At 39.3% G+C, this 23959-nt stretch overlaps 1 protein-coding gene across 1 annotated transcript in view; it reads right to left on the bottom strand.

The window, feature by feature from the left end:
• Window positions 1-23959, bottom strand: part of INPP4A (inositol polyphosphate-4-phosphatase type I A) — a 92543-nt gene that overhangs the window by 34834 nt on the left and 33750 nt on the right. Inside the window, exons 3-15 of the mRNA XM_050891001.1 lie at window positions 18731-18812; window positions 16072-16290; window positions 15185-15229; window positions 13590-13708; window positions 13358-13474; window positions 12219-12298; window positions 9451-9562; window positions 8377-8467; window positions 7568-7715; window positions 3875-4005; window positions 3417-3521; window positions 2491-2599; window positions 758-775 (exon numbers count right to left, since the gene is read on the bottom strand). Of these exons, the coding sequence (XP_050746958.1) occupies window positions 758-775; window positions 2491-2599; window positions 3417-3521; window positions 3875-4005; window positions 7568-7715; window positions 8377-8467; window positions 9451-9562; window positions 12219-12298; window positions 13358-13474; window positions 13590-13708; window positions 15185-15229; window positions 16072-16177 (1181 nt within the window). The 5' untranslated portion in view covers window positions 16178-16290; window positions 18731-18812. The remainder of the gene's footprint in view (window positions 1-757; window positions 776-2490; window positions 2600-3416; window positions 3522-3874; window positions 4006-7567; window positions 7716-8376; window positions 8468-9450; window positions 9563-12218; window positions 12299-13357; window positions 13475-13589; window positions 13709-15184; window positions 15230-16071; window positions 16291-18730; window positions 18813-23959) is intronic.

Below are 23959 nucleotides of genomic sequence, written 5' to 3'. Positions count from 1 at the left end.
ATTATTACATTTTTAATCACAAACATTTGCTGGGATGATTGGGGGAAAAATTTATGGTGTAAAGTTCACATATATTTACTTTCCAACCTGCAATTGCTTTTTCAAATGAACAGCTCTCATTGTACTATATTAGCAAACTGTAACACAGCCTTAAACTCTCAGTGAATTAGGGGTTCAACCTTTACTATGAGTAATTTAGAGCAGAACTTCTGCGCTGTTGAACCATCAAGTATTGTTTCCTTTTCATAGCACTGAGCACCACAACATGAAGAGAAATAAACAAAAGTTAAGTGAAAATGTTTAAATGAAGACATGGGTTACAAAAATATAAACCATGCCCAATCTATCACCATAAAGATTTAAAAACACATAGAGTTATCTTAATTATCTTCCACCTCTGGCAGAAAGTTTCTCTCTCCAGGCCGTTTTCACTGGAAATAACAGAGGAAAAGATATAAAATTCTTGTGTTCTGATCCTCAGGTTTCTAACTTCTCATGATCAGAGAGAGCCAGGAAGCTAGCTGTTCATTACAAACAAACATTGCAGATGAAATGAAATTAATTCACACATCATGTTCTACAAAGCAGCTACGATTACTTAGAGCACAATTAGGGATGCCATGATGCATGACATTAAAAAGCCCTGCACACTTTAAAACGCACCAGATCTTTGCCAAAGAAAAGAAAGAAAAGAAAAATAAAACAACCCAAAGAACAGAAACCCTCTCTACAGAACTCTCAGAAACAGAAAACTCACCAACACTCCTCATAACTGCTAAAAAAACAAAAAACCAAAATAAAATTAGCAGATTGTTAGCAAATACCAAAAGCAGAAAACAAAACAAAGGATGTTTGGGGAAATAACTTATTTGAGTCATCTTTTCAACAAGGCGGGTACATAACGATTAAACTTGTAAGCAAAAAACCACAGATTGCCAGATGCCCATGTGTTGTTCTGGGGAAACGTTGTGGATGCACCAAGCACAGTTTTGCCAATGAAAGGAGAAAGAATTGAATGATATCTATGTAACAGTGAAACTGAGGAGATGGATCTCAGTTCTACTATACTGGCTTTTATGATAACAGAAGTACTTAAAAGGAAAGTTATTCTTCAAATGTTGAACCTGCAGTTTTCATGGACCCAGAAGGAACAGTTCTGTAAAGTTTAGAGGAAAAGTACCGGATAGAAATTAAGCTCTCCGATCAGCTTAACTATTGGGGGTGGGGTGGGGTGGGGGTGTGTGGAGGGGGCGGGGGGGGGGCGGGGGAAGACACAGGAACTTGGATATTGCAGGAGTGAGGCCCACTTCAGTAGCTAAGCTGACAGAAGGAGGTTATTTCAGAGAGCAATAGTGGTATCAAAAGAACAGAAAGGGTGAGCCTAGCATACCAGTGTTTCCAGGTTTACAGTATCCTCTAGTCCCATCCTAGTGCACTCTGTAAGTCAGCAATAATTACACTAGGCATATTTTTGCACCAATCTTTTTATCAGTACATATCTGACTGATGTTCACAGGATGCTGCTATTCACTTCTCCACTGCCAAAATTAATTCCGCAGTTGGCAGAGCCTGGTTCCCACATCACTCCCTCCTCCCATCAGCTCCAAATCCTACAAATCCTTTCTTTGGAAGGGCATTATCAAGGTCTCTTTTTCCCTGGCTACAATCACTCCTTGTCCTGTTGCCCTCATTGTTCCTTAAATTCTCCATACTGCAGCAAAAGTAATGCAGACCCAGACAGCATTATCTCTTCCTTGGGAGCTGGAGTAGGTGCCATGCAGGTCTCTCCCTTTAGCATATGTGACCTTCCCAATTTCTGCCCCTTCCTCTAGTACATATGGTTGCACTTCCAGAGAGGTCACTAGACAGTCCCTGAAGATAGGACTGTGGAGGTCAAGTACCCTGCCTGTAGAGCAGAATGAGGCCAGATTCAGAAGCCTAATCTGTGCATAAACCTTCAGGCAATGCAGAAAAGCCTCCAGCAATAGTCCCAGAACTAAACCCAAGTTGTCAACAAGGAATTTGCCTATCAGGCACAGCTGTTCTGTACTAAAGAGAGTTCAGCAACAGGACCTGGAAGCTATGAGAGGAGTGAAAGTCTCCTGAAAATAATGGGTTGAAAGCATGACGTAGTGCAGCTGAGGAGGTTCTACAGACAAATTTTCTAATCCACACTTAGGCAGAACCCAAACCCAACACCTAAAACAGCTAAACTAAATGAACCAACAAGTATTCAGGAAAATTAAAGATTTCACTAAAAAGACTATTAGAAAGGGCCCATCAGTAAACAAACAAATATGGTAATATAAAGGGGAAACTGGTTTCCCTCTCCTTCTTTGGAAAAAAACACAGAATAATCTTCACATTGTATAGTAGAACTATTGAATGAAGAGCAACAAAAACATAGAATGGAGCGATTTTTCAAATCACTGAGCATGGACCAGGAGGAAAAGGCACAACAACAGCTGACACAACAACATTTCTACTTACTGTTTCTTTGCCTCTTCAAATTTATGCAGCTTTTTCCGCAAGCCACCTGATTTAAAGCCTTGACAATGAGCTGCTGGTGCTCCTATGGTGACTATGTCGTAGTTCTGATCTGGGATGGACAAAAAGGACTTACAAATGAAAGCCTGTCATCTTTAATGTGGACAAACAATTGTGGAAATTCAAAAACTACTCTGAAAGTAATTTTTGTAAAACTTTGTGCCAGTGTTTTGAAGGACATGGAAAACTGAATTGTTTTAGAGGCCCTGGAAATCCATCAAGTACTTTCGAGGTGAAAGAACCATACTTGAATGTAGGTCCTCTGTTTCTTAATCTGGAAGACTGACAGTGAAAAAGAAGCCTTGAACATTGGTCTTTACACAAAACCTGCCATTACTGGAATCCCTCACATGGATACATGGGACAAGTGTGTGTCCATGGTTAGTGGGAATTACTGTTAAAAGAAGGGAAAGCCTAGGTTATTTATGAAGAAACAAGCTTGATGAGAACAAACTGGTGTGATTTTGCATAACCATACACGATGGTTCCAGAGAAAAAGCACACAAGCTTAACAACAAACAACAGTCAGAACCTTTGCTATTCTGCTACAATTCAAAATGACTGGAAAGGACATAGCAGCTTAATTCAATATATTCCCTAGTACAAAGGCTGACTTGTGTCACCTAGGGTACAGTTAACTCCAGAACCTAGTTTTGCCACCTGTAGAATAGTGATAATTATACTTACACCTCTTCTTTTGCAAAGAGATTTAGAATCTGAGGACAGAAGGTGCTACAAAAATGCCAAGGAGCACTAGTACTACAGAGCCGTAGTTTGTAGAAACTTGGCTATATGGTTGAGGATGGAAACCAAAAAATGGAGAGAAAAGTAACAGAATAAGGTGAAGAAAGAGAGAAAGAAACAAATACCTGATCCTCCATCATCCTGGACTCTCATTCTCTGTATATGTAAATTCGTAGGAACAAATTCCAATTTTTTATCAGCTTTCAAGCTACTGGCTTTAAATGAAGGACCTGAGAAATGCAGGAGAAAAGTAAGCATAAAACCCCTCTGCTTCTGCTTATGCTAAAACATTCAAGGAGCTTCATTCATCATTTGCTATGTGCTGAAAGTAGAGCAGAGGAAAGAAAAAAAAAAAGATATATCTTTCTGTTACTTTTCATAATTGTTCTCTACTTTCAGGGTGAAATGAATAAAGCAGACAAATATTCCCAGATCATTAGCAAACTCACAATAAATGTTAATAAAGAAATCTAATAATAGTATTTTTTTACTCAACAAACTAAAACATTCTGGGTTCCCAATTTCAGAGAAGCACTAACAATCACAGTTGAGAAGTATCACATTATTATGAAAAAGAAATCACCTTTATACTGGTGCAGGTCAGTTAGATTTTCCTGATAAGTTAAAATAATTGTTTGGTACTGAGTAACTATTTGTCGACGAAGGCTTTCCCAACAAGGAGACAGTTCTCCCAGTTCTTCTAGTTCACAAACCCTGGCGGGGGGGGGGGGGGGGAGGAAAAAAGAGAGGTGTTTAGCTCCATTGTCCACTTGACCAAGAATGAGTTTCACATTGCATCAATGTAGCACCATCCTCAGCTGACGCATTCTCAATTCACTCTGGTCTAACCTACTCACTAGACTGGGAATGCTTCCAAACATTCGTCCCAAAGCACAGCTGTTGAGCTCTACTCCAAGGTACATAGGCTCCTCACAGGCAGAATATACTGTGTTCTCCCCAGGAGCCTCAGGTGTTGGTCAAAACCAAAGCTTCCCACCTTTCTGCAGGAGCTCTCAAACTATATGACGATTTACAAATGATGGGCACTGTCATCATGTCAGGTGACTTGGGACAATGAGGACCTTTTTAGGCCACTCCACTGAACTTTGGTGGCTCTCAAATTAAATCAGGACTGTGACAGAGGTTAGGTGGAAGATTAGCACCTATCTGACATTAGGTACAAGGAGTATCTGCGCTGGCCAGGTATCTACACAACAGTTTTCGAGGCCAGGCAGGGAAGGCCTAAGAAGCGTAAGCATTAATAAGGGTTTGGAGAGACAAAAGATGAGCCAACAAAACCTTCATCTGAGATTCAGGATTTTAGGCACTCAAGTTTCACTGTACGTGGAATAAAGGATGACTGGATATCCCTAGATATGAACAGGAAAAACCCTGGCTTTCCCATTGCACCCTGACTGCTAGGTTTTCAGTCACACATGGCAATCCTGTGTTACATACTGTTCCCCAACAGCGCTGCTGAGAAAATATTCAGTGTATTTCATGTCATGCTTGCACTACTGTCTTCTTGGATTACGATATTATTTGGAATAAAGGAAGAAGGGGAAAAGTAAACAAGCCAACACCAGACACAATTCAACAACACACTACCCTAGAAAAGGTAGAACAATCATCTGTCAAAAGGATCCAGCAGTTCTTTTTGCAGTTCTCTCAATATCCCTAATCCATAGTTTTAATCAATTGTCTGTATATATGTTAAGACAGCATTTCACAGAACAATTCCCACTCCACAGTATTTAGGATATTATCAAAAGGAAGCAAATTTCCAAGAAAAACATCAGACTGATTTGCCAATAGGCAACAGCGTAAACTATATTTATCAGTAACTTGGAAAAAGACGCTTCCAATTCCATCTTGTAAACTGCTTTACGTAAGATGCTATTATGACTACCTTGTCAAACTCCCTGCTCAAAACTAGCCATGCATCTGAGCCCAGGTCTTCCTGAAGTAAATTCACAGCTTAACACTTCAATTTTATTTGTTTGTCCCATAGGGCTAAGACAGCAGGGGATGTGCATGCCATAAATAATTAGGTAATCAAAATATCCCCCCGGTTAGATGTTTCCTTTCAAAGAGCTCTGGCCCAGAAGAGCTTTATGTAAAAGACAGCAGTTGTGATTATCCAAGGACATTTTAAAAGTCACCAGGATGTTAAGACAGAAGCAGCTGTGCTTGTGTCGCTGTCCGGCATTCCTCTGGGCTGCAGCACATGGAACGGAGAAAAAAGCACTTGGCCAAATCTGAGAGATCCTATGAATACGAAGCGTGATTGTGCATATCACAATGCGAGAGAAGGGAGTCTTTCTCGCTAATTACACAAAAGTCTTATTTACCTTTGAGCCACGCAATTCAGAGCATACAAAATCGTATTAGCAATCACCTGGGCTGTTATTAACCCGTAACTGTATACAATATGTATCCATCGATCTCTATATGATTTTAGCAAGAGCCTCTGAACAGTCACATTTCATGGATAACACCTTAAGAAATTTCACTGTGCACAGACTTACAGAAAGCCACATCTTTTTTCCCCATTCACCCTAAATTCTCCTCTTATTATCTTCAAGTCCTTAAACTACACCCATCACAGATGGCACCTTATGGGTAAGCTTGCCAACTCTTTACATTATTATGGCTGTACCTCATAATGAATAGGTGCTTTTAAATGTATTGTGAGGAAAGCTGTAGAGAAACAAAGATATAAAATAAACAATTAATAACCCATGTCTAAATGTGTAATGGCATATCCCAAGCCCCCTCCATCATGGTTGTAGCAGGACAGCTAGGCAAGATACAGCATTCACTCTCTAGAATCTAAGATCTGACTACTCTTATTACGTGCATGTCACTAAAAAACAAAACTCAACAGCAGAAAAAAAAAAATCAATGTGAACTTTGGAAACTCAGTCATGTCATGCATTAGTTTTTCCATACGTTACAAAAAGTCACTGCCATCTTCCTGTGAGAATTTATCATTTTTGCAAAATATGAAAATACTTGAAAGCACCATACACTACTTCTGCCTGCTTATATGGATTAATACATGATTTTCTTTCACAATATCCCAAAGGAATTGAAAGGTATTAATATAAGATAATGAGAGCACTAGATAGTTTTGCTTTTAATTAAGGTCAGGCTTAGTTAGGTCTCTAGGAGTGGATTCAAACACAGCCAAAATAAAAACCCAATACTCAAAAATACAGCTAAAATTCTTTTACCATTGCAATATTGGCTTTTATAAAGAATACACAAACCATTACGTTTGCAAACCACAGCCTACAAATGTAGGGAAGTAAAGCTCATAAATGGGTATGTTGCCTCGAAAAGAGTTAATTGCTTCAAAAAGAAGCAAATTCAGAATAAACCTACAAAATGCTTAACAGATTTCCTTCTCCCTCCCACCTCCTAAAATGAGAAAGTCATTACTGTCCTACAGTGTCTCATTTTACTTGCTTTTATTCTGTTTGTTTTCCATTCAAAGCTACTCTTCTGACTCTCAAAGCCATCTCTTAACTCACTGAGTGGAGTCAGTGCTCCTGTCATCTATCTTTGCTTTGCCTTCATAGCACAGAAGTCAACTGACTTTTTCAAAGTTCACCTTCAAAGTGATTTGGATTTTTCTTCTCTGTCTGCTACTCTAATTACTCATTCCACTCAGCTGGTTTCTCTGTTGTCTCTGTTCCTTACTCAAAATTCTCAGCAGTTGGAGTTATTACGCTTTCATTTATGCTGTCTCATCTATCCAGACTTCCCCCCATCTATGAAGCATTGAGATATGTTTTATTTTTAATTCAACTTCATTTTTCTCTTTATATTAAAAACAAACTATGTTTAAAAAACAAAGTGTATTGAAGTGTATAAATGTTTATATATATAAAAATATAATGTATTCTAATGTGCTGGTCCTAATACGGTCACACGACTATGGAATAATATATTCTGTGGCCTTATCAATACTTTTGTGAGACGAATAGATAACCCCTAAGTGCAGCTAACTGCACTATGATCCTAAGTATTCACTATGGCAACAGTTCTCTCCCATCAGCACCTCTGCATGTCCATGTTAGCATACACTCAAGCCCAAACTCTATACTCCAACATGAAATCTTATTCACCGTAACTGTACAGTCAGCAACTTGCCACTTTTACTATTTTTTCTTCAGTGCCTCTGTGCATTAACACAGATACATTCCTTGGTAACTCAGTAACAGCCGTATCACTGCTGTATTACTGCACATGTAAACCGGCCCGAACTCACCTTGCTGCATCTTCTTCTAGAAGAAGCTTCACAAATTGCCTAGGGATGTGCAGCGACAGGACGCTCTCAGCCATCTGCTCCAAGATTCTCAAGTGGTTTCCATCAGTGGTTGGGAAGCGATACATTCGGCAAATGGCGCCACCAAACACTAAAGAATTAAAATCATGTTATTTAAGCATAGGGTTTGAGTTAAAAGTGTACAAAGTCTCTCCTTTTTTAAAGTAAATGGCTTCAATTCACTAACGTGCTGTAACACACTGCTGTAAAGATCTGGTTTAACCAGGCATCAGTCTAGCTTTTCCAAGCACGGTCATTCTGCAATGACCATTCTTCCATTGTTTGCAGGAAAAGCCTCCAAATTATTTAAAACACTGCTAAGGAGATGAAATACATATTCAACTTTTGAAATACTTTTTTTTTTTTTTAAATGTACTGTGCATTTTCCTCTCATGCAATCATTTGCTGGAAAACTAACCTTTCTTCAAGAAATTTTTTTTTAAAGCAACTGCTTTCCTCTGTCCCTCCCCTCACCCCCCAACAATTGCTTAGGAATAGACTAGCAAATTGCATGGAAAATTTTATACTACAGTCAACTTAATGACAAAAGTTCGCTTCTGCTGTTTTTACTATACAAAATAGTGCAGATGATAAAATTATTCTTGTATGACCCTCAAAGGGCTGCTCAATCAGCAGCCTGTTCCTATTCAAATGAAACATCTGCTTAAATGCCCTGGGGCCAGAAGCAGACAGCAAGAGATTAGCTTTTACTGATGCCTAAAGCTTACTTGTTACAGCCCACAGCAGCTTACCAGATTTCAGTAGTGCATCTTTCCGTAATGAAGCATATTTGGATCTGATTCCTAAAGATTCTGTTAAACTTTCATCAACTGGCAACACAGTCTAAAGAAAACAAAAACCACAAATAGTAAAGAATAAAACCTCAGTGCCAGGGCAGTATGCAGTGATGACCCTATTACACAGGCTTGAAAGGAATATTCAACACAACGCATGGTTAAAATAAATATTTCAAATATGTTTACTGTGGACAAAAAATACTGCAGGCTGAAATAATAAATTCACTTAAACCCTCTAATCTAAGCATTCCTGTTTACTTCTACTGCACAGTTCAAAATGCTGTAAAAATTTTCATCCAGCCCTTCAACTACTTTATGTTAGCACAGCTCCAGAGTCCTTAAACGTACTGCACCAATATGTGGCAGCTACAGGTGTGGCTGGATACAAAGTGGTACTAATCCACATTGTGACTGTGATACACAGATATGAGTGCAATTATTACCAGGATATTCAGAACACAAGGTTTACAGAATTAAACATATGTCTAGGCTGAGAAAGCACTATAAATATCTGCTCTCAGACAAATATTTGGGGATCAGAAAAAAAAATAAAATCCAGTATTCAAGTAACCTGTTCAGTTTTATTAAAATCTTTTAAATTGCCTGTGAAAATTCTGGAAATTCCCTGAGCATCCCCATTACAGCTTTGCTTAATGCCACCTTCCAATTCACAATGTGAACTGGAATACCACATCTTTGTGAAACTGGTTATCAATGCACCAAGTGCACCAACGTACAGTACTGCAAGCCTGTTCTGATGAAGGGCATGAGCACTTGAAGCTAAAGCTTAATCACTGTAAACTAAAATTTTCCCCAAGACTTTTAACCCCAAACATGAGCATCAGGAGCTCTGCAAAATACGAAACTGTTTCATCATCATTAGGCTGCTCTTTACAGTATTTTGAAATTGTAAAGCACTACTAAATATCAAGATGGACAGGAAAGTTGACAGCAGATGTCAACCTAGCTTATTTCAATGGTGGCAATAAATCTGCGTTTTTCTGAATTTGATACAATGCTCATACTCACCCTTCCATTAATTGTATCAGGTGACCTTGTCACTGGAGGCCTTTGGTCAGTTTTTTCCTCCATTTGCCATCCAATAACTGTAATGTTACCTACACGGTCACTTTCAGCCGACCTGCAACAAACACTCTGCGTTGAGATTTTTTTGGAGGTGGACCTGTTTATCAACAAGGGAACACTTATAAAAGGCTATTAATCTTCAAACTTAATGAACATTTTAAATAGGAAGCTTTTCGACTTCATTTTACATATTTTTATAATGCATTATTCCAACAGGAAAACGCCCCCCTCATTCTGCAGGGATGCTGTACAGACCTCCTAATTGAAGGCAACCTAAAACCATGCATGTGTTTCAATACTTCTGAAAAACCAGAAAGAGTTCAGATTTTACAATTAGCCTGTTGTAGGCAAAAGCAGCTAAAATTGTGAACGTTAACAGGGAGAAGATAATTGGATGTACGTGCACACACGTGTGTGTGCCTGTGCGTGTGAATGTCTGAAACTGAACTTTTTAACTCTCAATCAGAAGTCTGCTACTTGCTAGCTACAACTGGTACAGTTGCAACTGGTAAATTTTGATAATACATGGACCAAACAGAAGTAGCACATCCCAAATCTTCCACTTAATAGAGAAGTCAGTCAAGGCCACCAGTTAGGAGGCTGATCACATCTTGTGCTTCTGCAGATAGACTACTTAGATTGGGAAAACTGGGGGCCTGACATTCCAGAAAGAAAAGCTGATGCTAAAAAGAAGGATCTTGAAAAGAAGTAGTCTAGGGAAGAAGAAGGTGAAGATTCTCACTGGAGGAAAGATCCCTGAGGTGGAGGAAGATCCTGGAGATCAGGGAGTTGCATGGAAACAAATGCCAGAGGTCCCCAGGGACCTGGCCACTAACAGCTGAGACAGGTCACTAACAGCTGAGGAGCTGCACAGCACAGCTGCCACAACTTTCTGTCCCACCTTCCCAGACCAGCAGCCATCTCCTTGCTGGGGAGGGAAGCTGACATTGCATGAACACATGACTGAGGAGGGAGGAAGGGAGAGAGAGACAGAGAATCAAGCGGGATAAAAGCTCTAATCTTGCTGGTTTTTAAATACACACCAGTACCCAGATCTACCATGGCTGTCTTTTATTCTGTCTCACCCATGACACACGGTAATTTTGGCAGAGACTTTATTTTATTATTTTAAGATAGATTCTAAATGGTATTTTAAGATTGTTGTTTACATGTAAAAATATGCTGGGACAATGAAGACAAAAAAAAAAGTCTCTGGAACAGACAATACTGGGGAGGCAAAAGAAATAAGCACACAAGATGACCACAAGAAAAGGTTTAAGTATCCAAATCATGCAGCATGTTTATAGACATTGCTCAGCATCCAGCTTATACATCCGAGGGGTAACATGACAATGAGAAGACATGCATGTATTCACACACTTTGACAATCAGAATATACTTGATATCAAAACAAGAGAGTTTAATAAAATCCATTTTCAACTTAGTCATAAAAGAATAAACCTAACAGTGCCCATTGTGTGTGTCTAACACACAACCATGGAACTCCTGCCATCACATTCCTCCTCTTTTTCATCTCCCTCAAAACACCCTCATCTTCACACCCATGATAAATTAGACTATTTTACCCACCATCAATGTCATACCTTTGGTGCCTTTTCTGACTCATTTCCCTCATCTGCTCCTCCCTGTTAAATCATGTCAATTTTTTCTTTACAACACATTGTGGAAAAGCCAAAAACCTTACCCATCTCTTCTCTTAGCATGAAAAGCTTTGCCCATGTTTTGTTAGTTGTGTCTGGGCTAAGAAATTTCTGCAAGTTTATCACAGTCACTGTTTCTAGTGCTGATTATGCCAATACTACCAACACCATCTTCCTCAGTCTCTCTGATTATGCTTCCCCCCTTCAACTGACTTCCCCTTGCCTTCTCTGACAGGGATGCCTGTCCTACATACTACTACAATGTGCATTTACACATCAGAGCTCTCTTTCCTTAATCTCACTTTGCTTTCTTCATTCTTCCCCAACCCTCTACTTTACTTTGTCCCACACTGGCTTTCAAGAGTGTGGTTTGATTGGTATGATTAGAACTACTACCTTAACGATTGGTATTAGACTCACACCGTCTTTTTAATTCCCTCCTGAGTCACATTCCTTCCACGAAAGTTTCCAATATGAATTAAACTAGAAAACTACATCAATCAATGTTGCTGTAATGTGACTCCTCCTACTCCTAGTGCATTATATTGATAAACACACTATTTGGCAAAAAATACACAATTTAGCAACAGGTAGGTGTTGAAATAGTAAATAGAGCCTAGATTTATCTAAGCCAAGGTATTCCAAACAGCTAAGATAACCCTCTGTTTCAATGGGTTTCACTCTCCCCATCACAGGCTCTTTACACACCAGCACAGTTAAAAATACTTTATTTTGCCACTCTCCACAGACACGCTGAGGTGATAGGATGAAATGCACAAAAATGAAATTGGTCTTGACGATACTTTCTTGACTTGTACAACTAGAACCAACGTCTAATATTATTCACCACGTTGGAAAGGTCTTGTTCTACACGCTTTAATTATCATGCAATATAAAATAGTTTTTCCTTAATAGTGGCCTGGAACTAAAAAAAACCAACCAACCAAACAAAAGGTTTTTCATCACATCTCACAGGCAGTTTTCATCACATCTTAAGCATTCTTTCAAGAATTAAGAATTAATTCCTAAATGGAGGAGAATATTACAAACCTTAGTGTTAAGTGCAACCTGTGATTCTTCTCCTGAAGAAGTTCTTTTACAGTGAACATCCCGGAACCCAACAAATACATCTGAAAGAAGATGAGTACCAGAATTGTAATTATTTACCTTTACAACGAACAAAGGCTTTGTCAACAGCACTAAAGCCCAAAATACAATTATTATGCACAAAAGTCTGAGAACAAAAATATAATTACATATGGCCATATATAACTAATTAAAACCCTTTAGAATTTAATAGATTCGGTAATTTATCAAAAACCCTTTTTCTACTGGAGGACAATAAGCATTTTTCTTTCTCTAGGATTTGAGTGGAGGCACCTCAATACATAAAAGCTTAGGCCCAGCAATATAGGAACACTGAAACCAATGACTGAATGTGGCTCAGACTGACTAGGTCAACACTTCATAGTCCCTCCCTGACCCAAACTTAGCTCCTCCTGAAGAACTTACCCCCTCCAGAGGTATTCCTTTTTCCCCAGAGCCTCCCCATGAAGCACTGTACAGAGAGGGACAGCTCTGCTGCCCCTGAATAAGCCATGGAAAAGCAGACACGTGGGGCTGGAAACAGCATTCTGGGCAACAGTTTGAGAACAAATGGCCTGAGCTGCCCACAGATCCAAGTAGTTACATGGGAGGGCTGGCACTTAAACTTTTTTCAGTAAGGGAACAAATCTTACCCCTGAACAAAATCACTAAGGTATCAGGGCAGGGTGATTTCTGGAATTTAGCAGCTCTGTTCAAAAGGACTGTTTCATTATGGACCCAACAGGCCCAACATTTTGGCACAGGTTAGAGGCCTCAGTTAGGGGTGTTGGATCCCGTTCATTATCTAGTTCAGTAAAGAGGTCCACAACGTAAGAGAACAAGTGACAGGACCTCTTAATTTAAATCAGTAGTTCCCAAACTTGCTGCAGACAAGCCTTATTTCAGAAAACTGGCAATGCTCCCTACTCTGCCAAATCCATCTCATGGTATTTGTCCCTCCTTCCCCTACCCATCTTGCCTTCTCTAGGATCAATGCTGCTACCCCTTTGCTTTCTTCCACAAAAGTTAGTAGTTTTATCTCCTTGCCTCTCGTTTCCTTGCTCCATACTGACTGGGCAGGCAAGAGAATAAAGAAAACTTACTGTTCCCTGAGATCTATCTTTGACGTCGTACACGGAGAGTTTGATTTGTGTCATTTGATTGATCAGAGAGTCTTGGAAAAAGGCAATGCTGCTTAGAAAGATAGGATTACTTGTTCCCTGCAATCATAAACAAAAAAGGCAAAAATTAATGCAAGGTGATATTTGTTAGGAAGAAATGCTTCCAGTATTAGCTTCGATTTTAAATCTAATCCAGGAGTACCTCACCACTTACCTCAATAATTTCTGTCTGTGCATGCTTCGTCCAGAATGCCTGAGGAGGTGTAGTTACACTCACTGCTACAAAACTATTTGGTTTTCGATCTAGCGATGGAGTTAGCAGCTCACTGCAAGCTTTAGGTATGCAACAGATAAATAAATTTAGATTCAGGATCTTTTTCATATTGCTGTAAGAATCTACGTTTTTATAAAAGCATATTACATACCCTGAGCAATAAAGCCATGAAGGGCCTAATACTCATTCTACCGCCACACTATAAAGGCAGACATCACTCACCTTTGTGCATGCAAACAGTAAATGTGCAATCAGATCAGTTTGGCTCCAAGCTGTAGAGTTGTAATTTAAACTTGTTCTCTTCTAACACCTGCCTATCCACCCCCCCCGGCACAGCTCATTAGAACAGCATACATGTGTAGGTTTTCCTCTGGGAATCTCATGAGCATGGCTGCATTTGATTTGAAGTCACGCTCCATTAAGCCCATAACCAAACGGCATTTTGCCATGGAGAACCAATAAAAATGCTTGAATGTTGATCAAGCAGCACTACTATGAGAACTAGCTTGTAATTGTAAAAGGACAGCAATTTATTTCCTCCAAAATGCTATTGTGAGTTTAACTGCTGGGAAGGGACTATGGTGAGTAGGAAACAACTACCAAAAATTTCAGTGAGTGACTCTACACAACTACATTAAACTTCAGAGCCAAATTCTATCTAGCTAGATACAGGTAACTACAGTGTGGTCCAACTCTGCTTCAGCTAGATGCAGAAAGTTAATTCTGAAATTTACCTGGGCAAGCAAAATGTTCAAATGTACACTAAACAGCTTTGCAGTTCTAGATATTTTTAATTTATCTGAAAATATTTGAAGTACTTTATTCAGCTCTAAGGAGTTCTTAACATCATTATTCATAATACAATTACATACATGTGAGAAAATTTTCTGATTTTTCATTTCAAACATATTGTTAGGAGCATAACCTTCCAAACATTAGTCCACTATTAAGCCAAGAAAATTATGCTGCAGTTGAAAATGTGGACTGAATTTTCATGAAGAAAATATTTTTTTACTTGTTCAAGTGAGGTCACAAGCTTCTTGTCCAAATTTAAGCATCCCAGAAACTAGGTCACTTCCATTTCACATTATCACTTGACAGCAAAGACCACAGGAAAGAAGGTATGTGTAATAGTTAGTAACTCTTAGAAAATATTCTGTCCTAAAATGGTGTTTCCAGCAAATCTTCAGTTTGCTTGAAGTCCTGAACTGCTGGTATACTGAGACTGAAGACAGTTTCACTGTATCTTCACATAAACAAACATTTAAAAATAACATTCACATAGTAAACATTTAAAATTTTATAGGACAGATGTTTTAATTACAGACTTTTAAAAACATGGCAAAATCAAACTGCTGGCTGGTTATCAAAAGATACTGTACAGGCAGCAAGAAAACTGTACCACATCTCTACAAAAATCAAAGCAAAGTTTCAATCCTTACTATATGAAAGGCACTTCAAAATCAACAATTAAAAAAACGCACATACTCAATAGCATGTATCATCAAAATCAGCATAAAAATCACTAAGCCTACCTAAACTGAACTCTAAAATCGGCTCATCTGGATCCTGAATGTTTCCTGTAAATCAGAAAAATTAACACAAGATTAGCCAAACATTGCTGTCACGTGAATCCCTTCCTGAAACTGCAGTCATACAGAGAAAGAAATTAAATTTTATAGAAAAAATCAGTATTTTTAATTCAATGAGCCATGACTGGTATTTAAAATATTTATTAGCTAATCTTTGGTATCTAAAAATTATTTGAAAAACCTGAGATGATCTCATTTCATAGAACACGTTAAAATATGTAGAACTATGCAAGATTATATAGAATATGGGGATATAAAATGCCCAATCTCAGTAGAAAACAACAGGATTAAAGCCACTGAGTGTCTGAGCCACTATTAACCCTAAATTATTAAATCAGATAAGTCTCATCTGTGATCAGTAAATAGGGAGAAGTTTGAAAGTACCTGTCTCTCACTAATCAAAGAAAGCCTCTGGGGGTTACAATCCTAATTTATTCACCATAAAAGATGAACGAGATAATTCTCAGCTCCCTGAACTCTCTTGAAAATTTTATACAATGTCAAACAAGGAGGTTGCCAAGACTCTTCCTAGACCTTGACATTCTTTTGTTGTTTTCTCCCCCTCTTGCTTATTTTTGACTGATAAACATAACTGCACAAAATCTAGTTTAACTTCTTTTTCTTCTTCTGTCTCCATTTTTAATGTTTTGTCTATTTTAAAAATAGTAAGTTTAAGATTTTTTAATTTTTTAGTATAATTCCTTTATCTCATTCCCTCCAGACAACCAGACACATCTAAATCTTCTAGCAACTAAAAGAAAGAAACAATGTTAGTACAAGGTAGATTCCGAAAGGAGCAACAGAGCAACAGCTGACATGAAGGTACATACCTGCTAGAGAAAGGCCTAGCATGTCAGAGGTGACATCAATTGTGGAGGCCCGTTGCACGGTGCGGGATTTTGCACCATGGCGGGGACTGTGTTCTCTTGCTGTCATTTTGTCATGAAGAACCCTTCTTTCCTTGCTGCTTGGTTTTACTGATGTTTGTCTTACAGAGTAGCTGCGTGCAGCAGGTTGTCTCCAATTGCTATTCCTCTAACATTACCACGCTAAGCAATAAAGAGAGCAAAAACATACACCAAAAATTTAGGCCACTGTCAGCTACTGTTCTTTTTAACAGCAGCAAATCTACTGCCATAAAATTGCCTCAGGTCATACAAATAAAACGCTCAAGGCAGATCCAATGCACAGTAACTCAATTTGCATGAACCGTACATCTGTAGCATTTTACTGTAAATTGTTGAAGACTGTACCACATGCAAGAAAGGCTCTTCTGTCAGAGAATGGGGGTTGAGACTCGTTAACAGACCAGCTGCTCTTCTCCTTTGTCTAAGTTATTAAACCGTCCTTAATGAAGTTTCCTGGTTTTCATAATCCCTGGGGAGCACAAGTAAATTTGTCAGATGGGGCCTCTGTCTGCAGAGGTAGGACAAGGGATAAGGACAAAGGGACAATGGGTCAGCAGAACGCAGAACAAAAGGGCAGGAAATGTTGTTAGTGTCAGCACACCATGTCATTCCAGGCTCTACTGCTATGTGAAAGGCATATTGAAAACTATAAATAAAACCTACTGAGCCAGAGCGAGGCTGAAATTCTGGGATGGTGATGGAAAGAAAAAACGAAAGGGGATGCCTGCTGATGTGGCACATGGCAGCGTCTGTGCTTTTCCTTCACCCTACACTTTATTGGTCTACAGACATCCATGACAGTTGTTCTTCCCCTCACAATGCCTACAAAGTGAAACATTATGGTAGGAAAGAAACACACAGCCTATAGAAAATTTGGTTACATTGTCAAATGTGGTGCTTTTGGTTTGGCTGATAAATTTGAATGTTCCTTCCGTCAGCCACGTTAGCACTGCAGTTATGGAACTTTTGCATTCATTTCAACTATTATGACAAACTCCATTCATTTAGGAAGTGAGATGAGGAGTAAAATCTGATAAACCTGAAAGGTAGTAATACAGTGACTAATACCTTCACAGCAGCCCCTCATTCATTTTACAAAACATTTGAACCACATTGCATAATGAGAGCATATTTTTTTTCCTTTTAGGTTGACGGACCTAACAATGGGCAAGATGCATTCTAATTAAATAAAGCACCTAGCTTTTACTTGTGCTTTAAATAGGCATTTTAAAGCTGTCTGAAGGCCTCCAAAGGAACATTCAACCTGCCTAACTTAAGTCTCTGAATTTAACTAGTCAGCGTCTCCCTCTGAAGGATTTCAAAAGAATCTCCGTCTCTCCACAGGGAATGCAAGCATCTTCTTAACTAGCACTGGTTCACTGGACATCTAAAATTCAGATGCAAGTTAAGCATCTAAGACAACTGAATTGAACACAACCCTGGCCATCTACATGAACTTAGGAATGAGATTTTAAATGGGGAGCTCATTCTAGGCAGGAAGGAATTTCGGTCGTGTCCACCAGATGGGCCAGTCTGTTGCCACTCAGAACTAATAATTTGCCTTGGCGATTCAACTCAGGTTTATACAATATAATGTCATAAGCCAATTTCAAATAGGAAAAAAGGGAATTCTTGAGTAGAAGAAGCAGAAATTGAGAGCTCTGAACATCCCATCCCCAAAACCTTTGAAACTCAGTGACAGCATACAAAACAACACTCTGCTTATAATTTATGACAGCCAAAAATTAAAGCAGGTAGTTTTCCAATTCATACAGAATCACAGAATAGTTGAGGTTGGAAGGGATCTCTGGAGTTCATTTAATCCAACCCCTCTGCTCAAAAGCAGGGTCACCTAGAGCAAGTTGCTCAGGACTGTGTCCAGTTGGTTTTGGACAAGAATAGACCTCTCTGGCCAACCTGCTTGTTCCAAAGTTTGATCACTCACAGTAAAAAAGCTTTTTTTTTTTCCCCCCTTCCTTTTTTTTTTTTTTTTATGTTTAAGTGGTTAAGTGGCTAGTGAACCACCAGTCTTTCTCAAATAGTACTGAATGTCCTAAGATTTGGTCACATAAAACTTCCATCAAAATTCTTTCCCAGTTTCCAAGTCTTTCCATTCTCCTAATTTTTTTTCCCGTCTTTCAGCAATAGGTTTTCCTTGGTTTGTTCTTTATGTAATGTGACGTTTAATGGTTTATAAGTCCATTAAACCTAACTGCCTAATGAAACACACCACCTACAAAATGTGCTTGCAGAGATTTAGACAGGATGCCATAGCCCCTTCCCCCAAATCTTGCAAATACCTTATTAGAGAGTAACTAACATGTTCGCATAGGTACAGGTCAGACAGCAGTTAGGTTAAAGAGTCCAGTTGTTTTTCACATAAAATCTCTGTAGTTGCTGACATTCTTAAAAAGGACCAATCCTTGAGAAGTTTAAATAGGGTCAGGTATTTTCTTTGTTTTGAAACTATTTCTATTGAAATATTACTGAGCATAATAATTTTCCAAGGCTAAGTTCTCAAATATTCATTTAAATTGCAATATTAATTTCTCACCTAATGATACATTTTTAATTTACTTACTTACACTGATCATACTTATAGAGGGCTCTTTTCCTCATGTGTGGAGGGATTTTGCATATTGTAACATCAGTTAAGTCCACATCTAAAAAATTAACAAAATAATCAGCATAAATAATCCTTTTATATAGCATAAATCACAACCAACAAGCAGGTACCATTCTCAGATTAACTGTAAATTTAACTTCTGATTACTAGCTCTCACATTAAAGTTTACTGAAAATAGAAAAAGAGTATGATCCTCTGCTGGACCTCACCCAGCACTAGTCATAGCAATAGCCAGTCAGAGCAGGAGCACAAAGAAATAAGCTTATGCTGAAAAGGACTGACTTCAGGTCAGCATTTGGTGAGTGGGCAGAATAGTTGAAGAAACATATGTTAACATGTTTATTGAAAGGTTTGGTGCTATTAAGAAAAAGGTATGTATATGATATGTTGAGTACGAGACAGCATTTGTTACTACGCTTGCTTTTCTATAGTTAAACTTTGAAAATTTTGCTGTTTGGAAGAGTTATAACTGCCACTATCAGGAGAAAAGATCCTGTGTCAAAACACAGAACTTCAAAAGATCAGGACATAGGGCTCTTTTTCCATTGGGTGAAATGACTATGCAAGGTAGGCTTCTATGAACAGCTAGCAAAAAGCATATAGGAAAAGTGAATTGTTTTTAAAACTGCTACAGGTTAACTGAAGGTTTGTATTTGCTAGTGATACCATCTCATTCAAGTACATTTGCATTAACAGGATATGCCTTTTAAGACCTCCCATGTATGCCATACTACAATAAAAGAGATGGGGAAGGCCAGTCTAAGCTTTTTGATTTAATCGCCAGCCCTACCAATTACCCAAGACTGCTTAAGAACATAGGTATGAGCTCTTACCACTTATGGAAAGGGTTTTGTCTCACCTAAACTGCATAGGAGACATGTATCTGACCTCAACTCACTGTCCAGGTTCTCTACATAGTCAATGGTGAGACACAGGCACTTCCAGAGAATGAGTCACCATTTTCCAAGGTAGGTGGGATGAATCACCCTATGAAGATACCTCTCTCTCTCTCTCTCTCTCTAATTATAGAAAGAATTTAGATGACTAGCTTAGGCCTGATGCTGCAGCTGGGCAAACTGGATCCCTCCCACAGTTGTGCTAGCTCAGGCAGGGATGACTTCCCTCTATTCACTGCATAGCCTGACAGACCCAAATGACAGCTGCTCTGATCACTCTCTTTACAACCGTTTCAACAATTACAACTTTGCAATCATGTTTTTGATAAAAATCAATGGAGGTAGGATTCCTACCAAATTAAAGGTAGTATTAACACACCAGATAGTTTCCTTAGATGGTACCAAAGACTGGTACCACTCCTGCAGCCAGCAATCCCAAAGGCTGATGTAATTCATTTCCAAGCAGACCCTATCCTGAAGGTGGCATGATGCATCTACACATAGCCTTGGCTTTGCCCTTACTAATACTGCAGACAGTGGATGTTGGCAATACATGCAGCTTTGCATTTCATGAAGTTTTGCTGCAAGCCCAGTTTTCAACTGTGGCTTCAATAGAAGTATTAAAAGCTATTGTTGACCCCCAATACCAGCAATGGTCATTTCCACCATGCAGAAAAGGCTTCTGAACAAGCCTCCCTTCTGTTATGGGAATATTTATTTGGTGCTCTATTAGCACAAAAGCACATGACCAGAAGAAAAGATCTTCATCAGATGCCACTTCTGGCCTGCTGCCTTCAGTCCTGGCAGTTGGCCGTGGGACGCAAATGCCACTCTGCTGAGCTGCATGGCCTCACATCCTGTGGGCTTGAAACTTTCGGACATTTGGTCTCACTCTGACTGCTTGCAAGATCCCAAGCAAAAACGATGATCATCTCAGCCCCAAAGTAATCCTTTGATGATTAGCTTGTACAACTACAAGCTAATATTCTCCTTATCTCCACAATTGTTTTGGCAAAGTGCTTTGGTCTGTTCCCTTCTTGGGGAAAAAAAAAAAAAAAAATTGCCTACCAAACTACCCCTTGAAACAAACACGTGTCAGGTGAGATCAAGCCTTCTTTCACCCTAACACCTACTTTTTCACACTCATTACACAACTGTAAGAAACAGGATTTTTCCAATTCACACATCAATAAGCAGGAGAAAGAGGCTACTCCAATTATAGACTAAATCAAAATCTACTTTGAGACTGTACTTTTCTACAGCCGTAGTGCTCTGGGCTTATGGCATTTGATCGGGTAAAGAGGCGTGTAAGGCTAAATGTTACTGATATATCTACATGAAGAGAATAATAGAGAAGGGGAGAGTGTGACAGCTTCTTTAATGCTTTAAAAAAATGAGGATGCAATCCTACTAAAAGTTTACCACCATCTCCAAGAGGGAGTGAAAAAGTAGTTGTGGGGTAGTTACTGAACTGCAGTTAGTTCTACCACTCTCTGGAGTCTCTGCACTGTAAGGTCGACTCTCTGAACCTTACAAATTTGGGTTCATGTTCCTGAACAATCCGTTTTGAAACATGAAGAGGGCTCCTTCAGCCAACTGCATTCTTCAGATAACATCTTAGTAAAAAGTTTCTCTGGTTGAAAATGTTTTAGCAATACACAAAAAAGTGGAAATGAATACTGCCTGAAACAGTAAGTATTTTGGATCTGCAACATGGCCAGGTTTCCAAGTAACATCCTATTAACTGTATCATTATGGAAAAAATAATGGAAAGGATGAAATGCCAGACTATGCTAAGTTATGACTATGTTGCCTTCCATGTAAGAGCACCATCTCTAGTATAACTAGCATACAGAGAGATTTTTTATTTTTTTTTTTTTTTTTTTTACCTCCAACCATAGAAAACCTTGGTAGTGCAACAAGATTTGCCATGTTGGCTCAAGACCAATCTTCCAGCAACTCCAGCATTCCATCTCCAACAGCTGTTTCAAAGAAGATGCAAGGAACTTTATTAACCATGCTTCAGGGTCTGAGGTGAAGGTCTGGATCAACCCCATCACTCATGGCTGCAGAGGGAGCCCAAGAGCAGAACATCGGCTCCAAGGACAGCAGCTCCCAGTGAAAGCCTGCTAAGACCGACACCGACTAAGGGCTCTTTTTTTTTACAGTCTCACAAGCACTTCGCTCTTCTGTCTCATTTAATGAGACACTGAATGTCCTGAATCTCACACAGATCACAACAACAGGAAAAGTCAGAGCCATGAGCTTGACACCTTGAGTCAGATCCTCCCGTCTGGACAAATTTGTGGGGGCGGCAACACAGACTATGTCTATTGCAGATCCACAGGTTGACAACAGTTTCACTCCACTCACTCCATGATCTAGGACATCCCCCTTACCATGCTCCTTGGGAAGGCAAAAGAAAGCAAGTGGTGCCAGCATCCAATATGGACCTTTGCCTCCCACTGAAATTACTTCCCCACCAAAAACATACTCAGCAGGTGCTAGTCTGTCAGCTCCACAAAGAGGTTGTATTTCCCCCTCTCAGTCTACTCCTTAAGTCTAGGTTCCCATCACAAGCTGGTTCAATGTCCTCCTCTCCCACTGACCAGAATCTTGATTACCAAGGACAAAAAAATAAGTTTGCCCTGAAGAGTCTTCTTGTCACTCTCTGAAGCTCTCCTGAGGATTCTGAGCAAGTGGGTGACCTCAGCAAGAACAGGGAAAAGTCTTCCACAAGAAAATTAAATAAACGACTGCAAGATACAATGAATGCATTTGTGCAGTGTGGAAACCCCCCAAAATGCAACCTTTCAGTGATACTTAGATAAAAGGCCATTTCAGCAGCAGAAAGTAGTTTGCTTTCTCTTTGCTTTCCTGTCCACCCTCTCCCACTTACTTACAGGCAAATCTGTAAGTCACAAACTTTCTTCTTGATCCTTCCCCGCTATGAACTTCAGCAAACTCAATTAATCTAAAAACCTAATTTTATATCTTTAATATATTTGAGTACTTTTAATAGAAAACTGCAATTTAGGCCACTTAGTTCTTTGTGCAAATTAAGGCTATTTGTCTATATTCACAACTGAAATACAATTAGCAGTCTTCTTAACTTAATGAGATATTGTTTTAATTTCACTTGTCATCACAACACTTCTATTTCTTCAGTACTCCTTCTATGAGCCCAAAAATATGCACACCCACAGGTGGAAGTGAGCACTTGTAACACACACGTTTGCTAACTAAAAAGGAAAAAGCACAGCTCTGTTTCACTTTGCAGAACAGCTTTTATCAAGCTGAGCACAGCACAATGCCATGGAAAATGATGAGTCTTGCTACAGAGCAGTTTGAAGTCCAACCCTCTCAGCCTCCTCCGTTGTTTTACCAACAGAAACTGAAACGGCTTACATACGGTCTTTACCCTAAATTAGTCTTTACCCTCTTCACAAGAAATGTGCTGGGTACATTGTGGTCAAATTTCCTGTGCATGGGATGACTTCTCTCCTCATGACCCGGGGTTCTCGCACTACCTATACAGGCATGGAAAAGCCCATGAGAACAGGGGACATATTTTCTGTTGAGGAGTTTGGACTGGAAACACATTTCTGAATTTGATGGTCCTTTGGACACCCTCCTAAAGCCTGCCTCTTCTAAAGCAGTCTTTCATCATAACCATGACGCTCACAATGCAGAAGCAGCATTGCTCTAACTGGAAAAAACAAAGAGCTTAACCCCCTCTCTGAGCTCCTCCTGCTGCAGGAAAGGGTAGGGTAGGGGAACAAAGTCAGAAAAAAAACAAAAAAACCCCAACAGTTTATGACCTGAAATGGAGATGAACCAGACACACCTTAACATTTGCTTAGAGATTTCATATTGCTGTTGATTACAGACAGATGGCAGTAAAATATCCTCCAACTAACAGGCAATGAGAGGGGGGGACCGCAGAAGACACAGAGGGATAATAGCACTGAAACTAGATCTGTAATCAGAAGTTTTGGTCAAGCTTATCCAAGCTTATACAACAAAAAGTCTAGGGAACTATCTGATCTATCTGCCTATAATACTCATCCACTTCACAGACTAAAGTAGCACTAATTAAAGCTAGTGTATTCTGGTCAAAACAACCCAGGAATCACAGGCTACTGTTAGCACTGTCCTCTACGTGTTTGATGGGATCTCACATTCTGCTCTGAAACCATTGAGCTTCACCTGTGCAATGGGACTGCACTCCAGGGTCACAGTCTAAATGTCTGTTTACTTTCCCGACACTACGTTTTCCCACATGGAA

This window comes from Gymnogyps californianus, chromosome 1 (assembly GCF_018139145.2).
Source record: "Gymnogyps californianus isolate 813 chromosome 1, ASM1813914v2, whole genome shotgun sequence".
NCBI lineage: Eukaryota > Metazoa > Chordata > Aves > Accipitriformes > Cathartidae > Gymnogyps > Gymnogyps californianus.
The sequence above is the reverse complement of the archived record's forward strand: the minus strand, read 5'-3'. Positions and strand labels throughout refer to the sequence as shown.